We start from the raw sequence: 14643 nt of genomic DNA, 5'->3' as shown, positions 1-14643 counted from the left end.
ACAAACTTAATGGTTTAAAACAATAACTTTTATTATTTCAGTCAGAAGTCTGGGCATGGCTCAATTGGGTTCTCATATTAGGATCTCACAAGGCCAAAATCAAGGTGCTGGCAGGGCTGTCTGTATTCCTTTCTAGAGATTCTGGGAAAGAATTTGCTTCCAAACTCCCTCAGATTTTTGCAGAAATCATTTCTTTCTTATACTTTCTATGTGGCCCTTTCTGTCTTAAAGCTAGCAATGGTGGTTTGAGTTCTTCTTTTGCTTCAGATCCCTCTGACTGTCCTTCCATCTGCCAGAAAAAGTTCTCTACTTTTAAGGGCCTTTGAGATTACATTGGGTCCACCAAAGCAATCCAGGATAATCTCCCCCTATTTTAAAGCCAAATAATTAGTAACTTTAATTACATCTGCAACATCCCTTTTGCAACATAATGTAACATATTCATAGGTGTAACTCCAGGAGGTGAGGATCGTGGGAGCCAGAATTCTACCTATCAAAATCTTGTTTCCTGCAAACTTGCTGAACTATTCTAGTAATGTTTTAGTGGATTTGTAACCTAATAACTAAAGTGAGTTCACTCCTTGGTAAATTACACATAGAGACTACATCAGGTGGAGTTGTCACACAAAACTTTACTTCAACAAATAAGGAAATCATGGGGAATAACTTCCAAAGCTATGACACCTGAGTAGGGGTAAATAGATTTCTTTTATTTAGGGATAGGATGAATATTTGGAAAAGGGGGGAGGGATTTGTCATTGTATGTAGAGGTGTAAGGTCATATACACATATTTAGGAAATATGCCTGTACATGCATTGTATGTTATGCTAATGAGGTTTGTATTCCTCCTTGGGCAGATATTATACTGAGGTAGAAGTTACTGTCAGACACTCCATGGTCCATCTGCACAGGTGTGAGTCCGTAGTCAAGCTCAAACTGGTCTAAGCCTACCTGAGCTCTTCCTGTTGTTTGCCTCTAAAAGATAAGGCTAACATTCTTGTGAAGAAGGGATAGTCAGTGAGGGTCTTGCTGGTGACAGTTTTAGCTTCATTAACCCTATGGAGCATGGTTTCAGATTCCTTAGGGTTTTCTCTATGCAAGGTCATGTCTGCAAATGAAGACAGTTTCACTTTTTCATTTCCAATCTGGATGCCTTTTAGTTCTTATTTTTGTCTAATTGCCCACACTATTCTTTCTAGTACAATGTTGAATAAAAGTAGTGGAAGGAGACATTCTTGTCTTTTTCCTGATCTTAAGAGGAAAACAGTCTTTCTTCATTAAGTATATTAGCTGTAGTTTTTTCATAGATGCCCTTTATCAGGTTGAGGAAGTTCACATATATTCCTAGTTTTTTAAGGATTTTTATCATGAATGGATATTGGGTTTTGTCCAAGGCTTTTTTCTAAATCTATTAAGATGATCACATCATTTTTGTCCTTTATTCTATTAATATGATGTATTGCAGCAATTTATTTTTGTGTTCCTCAGATAAATTACACTTGGTCATGATGTATAATCTTTTTCATATGTTGTTAGATTCAGTTTGCTAGTATTTTGTTGAGTTTGTGTTTATATTAATAGTATTATTTCTTCTTTAACTGTTTGGTAGATCTCATCATTGAAACCATCGGGGCCTGAGTTTTTTTTTGGGAAAAGATTTATAATTACTAATTCAGTCTCTTTGTTACCCATCTGATTTTGTTTAGAGATTCTATCAAGTACAGTAACCCCACGGGATACTCTAGCTGGCATTGTTGCTGTTTTCTGGCCCACTGTGAATGAACTGAATACAATTGCCATTGATTGTTAACTAACATAGTTAAACAAATAGAATAGTTTCTTATGTTGGTGCTTTGGAAATCATTTCAGATACGGGTTGGTAAATCATTCAATTTTGAGGAGTAATTTTAAAATTTAACAGTGCCTTCTTTATCAGAAGCCTAATAAAACTCTTCCAAATAAGAGTTGAAAATGCATAGTAATCTTTTACTTTAATTTTTTGAAAGTTTTGCAGCCTTTTCTTCCTCCCTACAAAATAGAGAAATTCAGTCTCTGTCCCCTTGTTTAGGACAGTGCTGCTTCTCATTTATATTTTCTTCCTCTAAATAAAGTTTTCTGACTAGCTGTTTTTAACATGTTCTTCTCAGTGGAAATTCTGATATATGTTGGCTTGCTTTATTCAACTTGTAGACCTTGAGTACTATATGCCAGGCATTTGTGCTAGGAGCTCTTATAGGAAGACTTCCTGTGAGGACTCAGATTAACTTGGCATATTACATGTATATTGAAAAAGTAACCCTATGAAAAGACATGTGAAAGTCAAGATTAGGTCCATAAGTGGACTACTAGCTGTATCGGTAATGATTTCACAGTAGTCCAGTGCACAGACTCACAACACAAAACAATTTGTACATACTTCATTTTGAAAAGCATATATTAAAATCCCATATACATGGATGTGGGTGTGTGAAGAGGGAGAAAGAGAGATCTTATAATAACAGTATAATAATTGCTCAAAATATTATTCTTCTTTTCGCAGTTTCTGTCAGTTACATTGCTTTTTATCTGATTTCTAATGGAAAAACAAGAAGAGAAAATAATTGGATTTTACAAACAAGCAGAAAAATATACACATAGTTTACAAAGTTCTTCATCTTGTAACAAAGTCTTGATTCTTCCTCTTAGACCAGAAGATCAATTCAGAAGTTATTAGAATGGGAAAATAACAGATTATATCACAAGGTAAGAAAGTTTAAGCAAATAAGTGCCCCACTTATATATTTGCATTATTAAATTTAAAAAATGGGAATTTTTCAGGCCATGAAAGAATGGATTAGAGAATATTCAATTTTAATGTATATTCTTTACAAGTTACTTTTAAACGCTATTTTATGTGTCTTATGCTTATTCCTGGATGGTTCTCGGTGATTTATTCAAATGTTATAGGTAATAATTAATATAAATTGATATCGAAATTCCTAACTGTACTTTCTTAGCTTGCTTTGCACTGGAAGTTGACTAAAAGGAAATGCGAAACTAGCAATATGATGGAGTATGTAAGTATGCAGTTGTTTTTAGTTACTTTCTTTGGATTCCATTCTAAATGTTATATTTTACTATGCTTATCGTTTGTCAGTTCTTTCTCAATTTTTTTTCTCCTCAGCCTAAACTTCTGTCAGTTTTGGAACATAGAGGTTTCCTTCCATCTTCCTTAGATTTGTAGCCAACATAAAATATCTTGAAAGCTAGTAATTACTTAGATCTGAGAAAAATCTCAGCTAGTATGCTGCAATGAAAACATTGCACAACCTTAATCTTCTTTTCACATAGGTGCAGACCAGCACATATGGTAATGAGCATAGCTGCTGTTGAACAAAATATTTCTAAATGTGATCTTGACGAAACTTGCATAAAATAGGAATTGAATTCTGAATTCATGTTCCTGGCTTTTTGTCTTAGCTAACACTTAATTTTCAATAAAGAAATGATAGGCTCTATTTTTTTTTTTACTGAAAGCTATGCAGTCTTAATCACAAAACACAAATTTACATATAACCAATGTGATAACTTCAGCATCATAAACATTCAAAAGAATATGAAATTTATCTAAGCTTGAAATTGCTGACATATATAGATTTACTATATAAACATTCCATTTCTATATCATAAATAAGGATTATGATGTTATTTTTCTCCACTTTGAATAGCTAGGGGAAAGAATGTGCAAATGACCACAAATCTAAAATCCACTATAGATAAAACCTTATATAAAGTATTATAAATTTATTATAAATATATTATAAATTTACATATTAAATTTATAAATAAAATATTAAATATAAATTTAGTATATAAATTTGTATAAGTTTGTAAATATCTTAGGTTTTTATTATTATATTTCCAGTCTTTAATTAAAATGTTTTAATCAATCCATTTGGGTGTTTCATTATTTTTTACAAATAACTTGTAAAAGATAGTAATAACCAATAGCAGCTGCTTTACCTGAAAAATATATAGATAAAGGTATTTTTTCTAATCTGTATAACACAGTTTTAATCCCTTCTACTTTGTCAAAAAAAAAGGGGCAGGGGAGAAGGGGTGTAGAGGGAGATAATAATGTAAGAGGGTTTGCTTTTCTGCACCTAAACAAATAATTATTATAAATTAGGTCATAGAAACTGTTAGCTACAATAAGTAGTTATGTTTGCCAATTTGATTTAATTGCCAATCTAATGATAACTTGTAGTAAATTCTCTTTGTAACTGTTTTATATATTTCACTTACTTTATACTAGAGGACCAAAGTAGAGTCCTATGAAAAATGATCATAGACTTTCTGGGTTATATATGTTCTAGTAAATGAAAATTATTTTGTCAATATATTCTTGTTTGTTTTTATTTTACAGGTAATACTAATAGAATTCTTACCAAAATATCCCATATTCCGACCTGACTGAGGAATTTTATTCAGTCACTTCTGTGTTACTTGTCATTTCCTACCCTTAGTGCCTTGTAGATGATTTTGGAATGAAGATGGTCTCCTTTGCTGTGTTCAACTTATTCTTTATTTCTTATTATTATTCTTTAGAATATTCTCCTTACTCTCTTATTTGTGTTGGTTTAAGAAGAAAATTTGCACATCTTTTTTTTGTTAAATGAGGCTTGTGTTTTGCACTCTCAATTTTTAAATAAATACACACACAGAGACGTATATGTATATATATAGTTGCCACTAAAGATAAAACATCAGTGCCGGTGTTTAAAAAACAAAAACAAAATTTTGTTCTGAGCATGCTGCCTTATTATTTTCATACTCACTGTTTCTAAATATGCATCATTTTTCTAGGCTACTTAATGCTCTGTAATCCCTTCCTGGATATAAGTAAATAAGCTTTTGGTAGCTTTTAGAAATGGTTTTACTCTTACTTGCTTTTAAAGGACATGCAATTAATAGCACTGGTTTTGTCCTGCACTTTGCTAAATTATCATTTATGTTAGTGGATAAAATATTTAAACTCTTAAAAGACTTGTAAATATTGTCTCTTTGCATAACATAAAATGTGATATGCCATGGTTTACAGAATGTAATATTACTCTTACTGTATTGCCAACAAATCTGCATAGATTTTAATATGAATGAAGTTTGCAAGCATCCTTTTGAATGTATAGACTGTTAACATGCTATTTTATGGCAGAGCCATAATGAGTTTGTTAAAAATTTCAGGTGGAGGGCAGGATTGCCCTTTGTAATGAGTGGATTAAAATTGAAATCATTGTCTGAGATATTCTGCATTGCACCTGAAACCAAGAACCTTAGTTTTTCCATTTAATTCAGTAATTCCCATGTTGTCCTCCACTCCCACCCTCCAAAAAATTCATTTGACATCCGACACATTTCACAGCTTCACTGTCCTTATTTATTTCCCTTTATGTATCCTTTCCCTCATTTGAAAATACACACAATTATGATCTTTAAGGAGTGTTTGAAGATTTCACATGTCTTGGGAGGTGTCTAGATCCTCATGAAAGCCACTGCTAATCCCTTTTTGGAGTTCTGATATTCTGCTCTGGGAAAGAGAGAGAGCTAATTGAGAAGCTGTACCTAAAGAATATATAGTGGCTGGTTCATAATTGATAAAAATATTCTTTATTTTTTGAGAATCTTTTTTAAATATTTGGATATTATTAATGAAGAAAGACAAGTACTTAGACTAAAGTATTTTAGTTTAGAAATTCCCCACACATGTAGCCGTTTCATTTATATGTACCTATTTTTTCTTTTTCTCTTCACAAGATGAGTGAGAATACCACACTTAGTTTGAATTTTTAACATAATTATAAAGCTTTATGTTGTGTTAATTCAACTGCAAATGTATGCCTGTATATAGGCATTATTTGTAATTCCTATTGCTAAAAATAAATTAAAAGAATCTGAGACTCAATAATATCCTATTTGTCATCTTACTCTTACTACTTTTAGTAAAAATTTTTTAGATAAACATTTATCCCAGTGAAGAGAATAGTCATTTCTTCATACAAAGTCCAGTATTTTAAAAGTCACTTTTAAAATTTATGCCGAATTTGAAATCCATAGTCCTGGACAAGTAAAAGAAGAGGGAAAAAAGAGACACGATTTGATATATGACTATAATTGTTTGCACACTTTTCCACCTCCCTCTGTAGAGTCCCATTACCCCCATGCCACCAAGCCACCCGGAATCTCTAACTTTTAATATGTGTGCCTGCAAATACCATTTGTCTGTCTGCTGCAAAATTAAATATGTATTTTTATAGACAAGGTGGAAACCTCTGAAAATGCATACCAAATGTCTTGTTTTATAGCTAAGGTCAGGGAAAAATTGTATCTGTGGTTTATGCTCCAGCTAATATCATCAGGTTTATGCTTCAAACTGTGACTGTTTAATACCAAAATTGATTTCCAGAATAATACAAAATTTCTAATTAGCAGTGATAGAACAATTTTAAGTGTCAGTCCTTAAAATCTCATCTTTTTCTGTATATTTAGAATTTGGCCATGTGTATTTAGAATTTGGTCATCGTAACTTTTTCTGCCATGTATAAATCACACTTGGTTTTGCTCAAAGAACAGCAAGAAGTGGTGAATTGTTTCCATGAAACAAATATTGAGACAAAAATAGTGTGTATCTGAAGGTGACAGAATATAACTTGTTACAGTAGTATTTGTCATAAAAATAATTTGCCAGCATTTGTAAACTTAATTTAAAAGCCTACTCTAATTGCTTTTAAATTTATTATTTTATTGTTCATTATGCTGGTTGACTCATCTTATTTTCTTGAACCACTCAGATAATACCCAATTTTCTTTTTTCTTTCTTATATGACTGCTTTTTCAAACTATTTTCCTATGTAAGGGGCTATTTAGCAGTTGGGTATTCTGGAGTGCTTTGGAGGGGGTGTTTTCAGTGTAATTGGCAGCAGTGAATGATGAAATGACAAAGCACACTGTGTGGTCATTAATTCCTCCCCCATTGACCTTTTTTTCTTTTATCCTTAGGATAGAACATACTTGGATATTTCTATCAAGTTAATAGAATATTTTTATGAAAGCTGTTTTTAGGTTGAAGAAACTAATTGTGAATTTCTTTGTTACATGATATTCTTTTATGAAACCTGCTGTGGTAGGTTCCAGAGAAAATAACATGTATTTGCCAAAGTGTATAAATCTCACAAAGCTTTGAAGTTACAAGTTAAAACTGTTCCTTCTCTAACTTTCCATTACACATGTCCATCCCCAGTGCCCCTTTAAACACCTAAATTATGTATAAAATGAAATTAAGGCCTAACCTTTTTCGACTACTTTTTGTTCCCTCCTACCCACGATATTAATTTAAGAAAGAGATCATTGTAGTCAAACATTCGAAGTAGATGGAGAAGTGCCTTGTCTTTTTTGAACAAAGATAACATTTTATGTTGAAGGAAACAGAATGGATGAACTGACAGATCATTAGATTTAAAACTATCCTTTTCAAGTATAAGAATATTTCATTTATTTCATTAGCATATTATATTTCTTCTATTTATTATTTAAAGCCCGTTTCCTTGTTTTCCCCCAATCATATATGTTAGTGATAAAATATTTACAGAACAGGACTATCACTTACAAAACTGGTATAATTCTAATGCTAGTGAATATGTAATTTAACATGGTTCTGGAAGAACAATGGTCTTTGATTGAAGCCCTACCAAAACCCACTTAAGTATTTAATGTACATACTATTTATATTATTATGATCTATAAACACTAATATGTGATCAATTAATCTGTGTTAACATTTAGCACTCTACCATTTTTAATGAAATTTATTCTTATTTTTTCATAATTTGAATTAAGTTCCGTGTTCATAACATTTTTAAGGCTGAGAACAAATAGGGTCTTTCCAAATGTATTAGAGCTTTCAAAAATTATTAGCATTTTAATTTTGTTTGCAAATAAACCACCACTTAAAATCAAACCTCACTACTTGAACATAAAGCCCCAAGCATTTCATCAGAATTAACTATGTTGACCCAAGAGGATATAGAAATTATATACACTCGTTTAATTGGAGCAGTTTCACATATGGAAATGTATTTTGCTAATTTGATTATAACATGCCTAAATTCATTGAAGTTAAGTCCTCTTTATGCCTATAAAATTCTGCTTTAAAAAATTCATTTTGCAACAGTTGTCCAATTGTTTGGGTTCCTTTAAATGGTGAACTATTGGGAAATTTTCCATAGAAAAGGAATAGATTTTATTAATAATACTTGTTCATGTAACATGGAGACTAAAAAAAGAAAGGATATGTATACCTTATCTTGCCCCAAATTTCTCTTTTTTGATTCTGAGCCGGCTTTTCATTTTGATGATGGCAACCTGAGAATATATTCCATTTCCTGTGGACTTTGTCAAATTCTTACTATATGAGGAAATGATCTAATATTATGGGTTTTGGGCAAGCCACTTAAATTACATGTCAGTCTCTTCATCTGTAAAATCATGGGGTTGAACCTAGGGCTGGACAGAAAATTAGAGATAAACTAACATTCTGTGATTCTAGGAATCCTTAGGAAATTTTTACTCTACAGAATCCCAGAGTGATTTTTCTCAGATCTACTACCCTTGGTGGAAATTCTCACAGTGCCTTGCACACAGTAAATGTTTGATTTGCCAACTGGCTCCTAGCTGATGTGTGTTCATGTCACACAGACTCAAAGAACCTGATACCTGCTAGACCTCAGCCCCTCTATGGTAATAAAAATAAATTTAGTTTCCCTAGGAACTAAAGGCTAAGATCTGTGGGCTTTGCATATGTGGAATCTGACTATGCATTTGGTATCAAGGCAAGAATTATAACTGTGACAACAATGGAGATATGGGAGGACCCACTTTGACATTGATGTGAAAAGTTTTCATATCCTATCCAATATCTGCTTCAGTGTCTTACTAGGTTCCATATCCTCAAAAAGATCTGTTGGAAAAAATTGATATTAGATGGAAAGAAAAGAGGTATGGAATTCAAACCCAAATCACTTCTGGTTTAATTCTTAGCTCTGCTGCTTAATTCCTCTGTACCTCATGTCCTCATTGTGGAAGTGGGGACAATAATCTGGACCTACCTCACAGGGGAATTGAGGATTTTTTTCATATATTAATGTGCTTTTGAAGTTGACTGAAAGATATACTGGATATCATAATTTTGTAATTTCTAAATAGATTCCTTTAAGTCTATGTTGTTATGTTTTCTTTCTCAAACCCTACAGAATGAGTGTTGTGTTTAATCTATTTTATCAGTAGTAAATTTTGTTATTAATGCCCTATATGTTAACATGAGTAATTGTATTATGTTAATACTTGACTTAGGGAGGAAAAGCAGGTGGATGTAAACCAGTGGTTCCCAACTTGGGACAGATAAAGATAGCAGTGGGGGCATCCTTGAACCTGTTTTTAATATTTCAAAACATATACTAGAAATCATACATTTACCCACATTCCTGCCACATAAACCAACTAAGACATTGAATTTCCATGCATTTTGTTGATATTTTTTCAATCCTGCCTAACATAACACTGGTTATCACACACTGATCAGAAGTTGTGAATGACAGTTCTGCTTTTGATTAATAAAAGAATGAAAAAGCCTATTATCACATGCAGTTTAGTAAATAAAATTCTTTAAAACATGGAAAAGGAATAATAAAGGGATCCTTATGGTGAAAATGTTGGAAGCCACTTTTATAAAGGAACTAAGATTATTTGACCTTCTCCACAAGTTACTTACCCAGTCCCTAAATAATGAAATGCCAGACTGTGTGTGTGTCTGTGTGTGTGTCTGTGTGTGTGTGTGTGTGTGTGTGTGTCTGTGTGTCTGTGTTTTGGCTAGATTGGGCTATATAACTTCAGGTTAGAATTTGCCTTCTGTTCTCTTCTGTTTCAGGATAACTGAGTTAATTTATTTGAGTGTGTATTTGTAAATTACATATACACACATAGGATTGCAAATGCGGAAAGTGTTATATGTTCTAGCATTGGAGTAAATATCAACTTCTGAGTCTTAAAGTAGTTCTGTGTATAAACTCATTATGAGTCTAGGCAATAATTTCTCAAATGTCCCTTTTATTCCTGCTTATTTTGTTGCTTTTATCTTGGCTTAATTTTCTTAATTTTCCATTTTTCTAGTAAGCAGATACTGTAAAATTATTTTAATTCCTGAACTTTGAACAAATTACAAATGTCTGAAATTATATAATCTACAAGCTAGTTTGCCCTCCATGACTAACCACATACAAATATGAATCTCAGCTGCAAAAACAGGAAATGCTTGTAGCTGGAAAATGGGCATTGATCAAAACACCTGTTTGAAAAGCCTAGGATTTCTACTTTTTGGCAGAGGATTCCTATTGGGACAGCTTTACCAGAAAAGAATAAAAGTGGATATGTCCATTCAAACCAAGAACATTCGTGCATCTTCTATTGTTACATAGCCTGTGGAATGAATTTATTTTTCTCCCAAGTTTGAGAGTGACTCCCCTGAAAGAACTCAACCTATATACAGCTGTGCCAAAATGAAGGACACCTGCCTCTCTGAAACTTTCACTGCTGCTTCTGTTGTTCACTTGTCAGATATAAAATTTTATTATCTCAGGATGCAAAATTACAATAAAGTGCAAATCTATGTTAATGAATTGTGTGTTCTTTGGTGCATCTTCCTTTCTTCCTTCTCTTCTCATCATTCTAAGGTAGTTACTTAAGGCTTCCTTTAAAAAATTGTATTTTGCATATTGCCTCTTTGTTCATTTGCTGGTATTATACCTGATCCTATAATTCATGCTATGTATTAGCTTTGGGGGCCTTTGTGGTGCCCATTGTTTGGTATTTGCCTAAGTAGGAATTTGTTTCTAAACTACTTTGCGTGCCTACCTGTGAACTATAAAATTAAAAGTAAAGTCAAGTGGCATTCCACCTTAATAAGCATAGTTTTTTAGTGAAAGAAATGTTGAAATGTGAAGCTACTTGGCAAAAGTTTTGACTCTCTTGTCAACAGTTTGTTATTAAAAAAATTCAAGTGTTAACATCTTCTACTTGATTTACTACTCAAGCTGATTAGCATGCAATATTAGATTTTTTTAAATTATGCCAAACTTTTGCAAATTCAGCAAAGCAGGAAAATGTAACATAAGAAAAACAATGTTTCCCATCTTCTTTGATAATTATACTGAGTATTTTTTAAAGACTTTAAATTTTGAACTGTTAAAGCAGAGATGACAGACTTAAACCTATGGAGAAGTTTCATGTTTTGTTTTAAAATTATTTTTTGAAACTTTATGGATGAGCAAAATCTATACTTTTTATTGATAATTATTTAGGTGTGGAGTAGGATGTGCTATGTGGAAAATACTTTTACATTACATTTTCTAATTTGGGGGCTGAAGCCACATGCCTTTATATCTGTCATTAAATAATATTTAACACAGTATAGGATATTTACCTACCTAAATGTAGGAAATTCTCTGGGGAATACTAGAATTCTCCAGCTGTAATTACCATAAATCTGAATTGTGATCCCTGTTCTGTTGCCTGAGTGACTTCTAGCAAAAATCAGGACACTCAGCTTGATTTTATACATCATCCCCAGGTAGGTTGAGTTAGAGCAAGGTTGCAAACTAAGATATAGCCACTCCTCCAACAGACATGTCTTCTTGACTTGCAGAACTTTTTTTCACACATTTTGAATTAGTTGCCAGCAATTAAAATTAAGAGATTTCACATAGAAATCCAGATTTCTGGCTTCTTTTGAGAAATTTCTTATTTTTTTGTTTGTTTTTTTATTATGTTAATCACCATACATTACATCATTAGTTTTTGATGTAGTGTTCCATGATTCATTGTTTGCGTATAAATTTCATATGTGAACAATTAGCTAGAGCTGAGTAGCTGCCAGCCCCTTTTGGAGGGAGCATTTACTCTTTGTTTTGCCATGGTCATTACTATTTTCTCGTCTCCCTAAAACTCAGGTTATGTTGTTATGATACAGATAAAAAGAAAGCAAAATATTTCTTGAACCCATGCCTCTTTCAAAATTGAGAAAAAAATACTAACCATGATAGCTCCATATACTTTTTTAAAAAAATTGTTGGGGGGGGTGGGGAGAGCTGTTTGGGCTTTTGATGGTGTTAGTTTTTTTGGTGGAGGGGAACTGTTTTCTTAACAAATGACCTACTGATTTCATAATTCCTGAGCTAGATGATCTCTAAAGCCTCATTTAATTCTGACATTTTAAGTTTCCATGAGATGATTCTATAACATTGTATTTCAAATTGTTATGCCTTTGAAGGTCTGTGTATGATAAATGGATAGTGTTTATGAAACTGGTCAGGCTTCCAAATAGAATAGTGGCATCAAAGACCACCTAGTGAAACAAGCCACAAGCAGGGAGGACAAACATTACTTCAGAACTAATCTTTGCTTTATAGCTTTTCAACAAAGGTTTGGTCAAACATCCAAAGCAGCACCTACCTTGTTATCTCCCAAGGGTAATACTGCCCAAGGTGACACTACCATGGTAAGAATTCTAGGTAGGAATCTGTAAAACCTATCCTATGTTTTGTTATTTACATAGGACTACTAATTGTTTCTCTTTTTTCACAATATGTTGAACCAAGATGATATTGATCAAAAAGAAAATTTAGGGGATGCCTGAGTGGCTCAGTCAGTTAAGCATCTACCCTTGACTCAGGTCATGATCCTGGGATCCTGGGATCGAGTCACTCATCAGGCTCCTTGCTCAGCAGGGAGCCTGCTTTTCCCTCTCCCTCTGCCTGCTACTCCCCGGGCTTGTGCTCTCTTTCTCTCTCTCTGACAAATAAGTAAAATCTTTTAAGTAAATAAAAAATAAAATTTAGACTTATTTCAAAATTAGGCTATTTATTATTTTTCCCTTCTGTAAAAAATACAAAAATTAGGTTAATACTATTTCACTCATATGTAGAATCAAAAAAAAATGAATAAATAAAAAGAATCAGACCTATAAATACAGAGAACAAACTGATGGTTGACAGAGGGAAGGGGTTTGGGGGAGTGGGCAAAATGAGTGAAGAAGAATGGGAGATACAGGCTTCCAGTTATGGAATGAACAAGTCACTAGAATAAAAGGCACAACATAGGGAACATAGTCAATAATATTGTAATAGCATTGTATGGTGATAGATGGTAGATACACTTGTGGTAAGCATAGCATAACATATAAAGAAGTTGAATCAGTATGTTGTACACCTGAAACTAACATTGTGTGTCAACTATACTCAAATAAAACATTTTTTAAAAATAGGTTAGACTCAATATGTTTAGATTCTACAACCAGAACTAAGTTTTTACTTTACTAGGATCTGTATTATGGTTTGATGGATGAAAAGTATGGCCATTAAGATAACTTTTTCCTTATTATAAAAATATTGGCTTCCACTAGAAAATATAAGTATGAAGAAGAAAATAAGTTTCCCATAACCCACCATCTACAACCACACACACAATGTAATATTACACAGCCTTCAAAAAAAAATGAAATGTTGCCATTTGCAACAACATGGATGGAAATGGAGGGTATTATGCTAAGTGAAATAAGTCAATCAGAGAAAGACAATTACCGTATGATCTCACTGATATGTAGAATTTAAGAAACAAGGCAGAGGATCATAGGGGAAGAGAGGAATAAATGAAACAAGACGAAACCAGAGAGGGAAACAAACCATAAGAGACTCTTAATCATAGGAAACAAACTGAGAGTTGCTGGAGGGGAGGAGGGTAGAGGGATGGGGTAACTGGTTAATGGACTTTGGGGAAGGTATATGTTGTAATGTACACTGGGTATTATATAAGACTGACGAATCATAGACCTGTACCCCTGAAACAAATAATACATTATATGTTAATTAATTGAATTTAAATTTAAAAAAATAAAAATTTTTTAAAAGTCAGTGTTAGACACCTCATCCCTTGAAAACCACTGACTTTTAAATTCTATGATTTACAAAGCTCTGATAGCTCAGTAAAAAAACAGCAAATACAATTTGTGTCAGTCTGTAATTACCCTCTCATCTTTTAGCAGTCAGATATACTGCTTCCCTTGATAGCTTTTAAAATTTCACCTTATGAAAAAGGCCCTTCCTAACATACTATATGCCATATTCTATGTCCCTACAGGATTATTTCTCACTCTGCTAAAATGGCTGCCTCTTACCTGCTTTACCAATTCTGGAAAGGCAGCCATGGTTCAGGGAAAGAAGCACTGTATCTATATTACATTTATTGTAAATCTGGCTGTATGCTTCCTGCCTGCTATTCCCCACTAGACAAATCTGAGAAAGCAATTTAACTCTTAGCTTTTGTTTCTTTTGTAAAACAGAAATAGTTACACCTAACAGAATTGTTAGGATTAAGTAAGTAACATGTGAAAGGGCTGGGAAGATATCAAATCACAGTACTTTTGTTTCTGTGGAAGAGTAATTTCACAATCTATGCCTTCTGATAAGTGAATAAATTAATCTAATTCTTCCATCAGGATTGTCTACTGCTGCTTATGTCAAAAAAATGTTGATCATTCGAAACTCTGCCAATGTAGAAGT

General features: G+C 32.9%; 1 protein-coding gene across 2 annotated transcripts in view; it reads left to right on the top strand.

Moving 5' to 3' along the window:
• CHIC1 (cysteine rich hydrophobic domain 1) overlaps positions 1-8322 on the top strand; it is a 61239-nt gene extending 52917 nt beyond the window's left edge. The window contains exons 4-6 of one of the 2 annotated variants that reach the window (XM_032387841.1): positions 2687-2743; positions 2998-3057; positions 4407-8322. In XM_032387841.1, the coding sequence (XP_032243732.1) occupies positions 2687-2743; positions 2998-3057; positions 4407-4457 (168 nt within the window). In that variant the 3' untranslated portion in view covers positions 4458-8322. Of the gene's footprint in view, positions 1-2686; positions 2744-2997; positions 3758-4406 lie in introns of those variants that run through there. The other variant, XM_032387840.1, reaches the window with a different exon arrangement.
• Positions 8323-14643: the final 6321 nt, after the last annotated feature.

Source organism: Phoca vitulina, unplaced genomic scaffold (assembly GCF_004348235.1).
Source record: "Phoca vitulina isolate PV1807 unplaced genomic scaffold, GSC_HSeal_1.0 scaffold51, whole genome shotgun sequence".
NCBI classification, from domain to species: Eukaryota; Metazoa; Chordata; class Mammalia; order Carnivora; family Phocidae; genus Phoca; species Phoca vitulina.
Note: the sequence above shows the minus strand (reverse complement) of the source record. Positions and strands in the feature narration are given on the sequence as shown.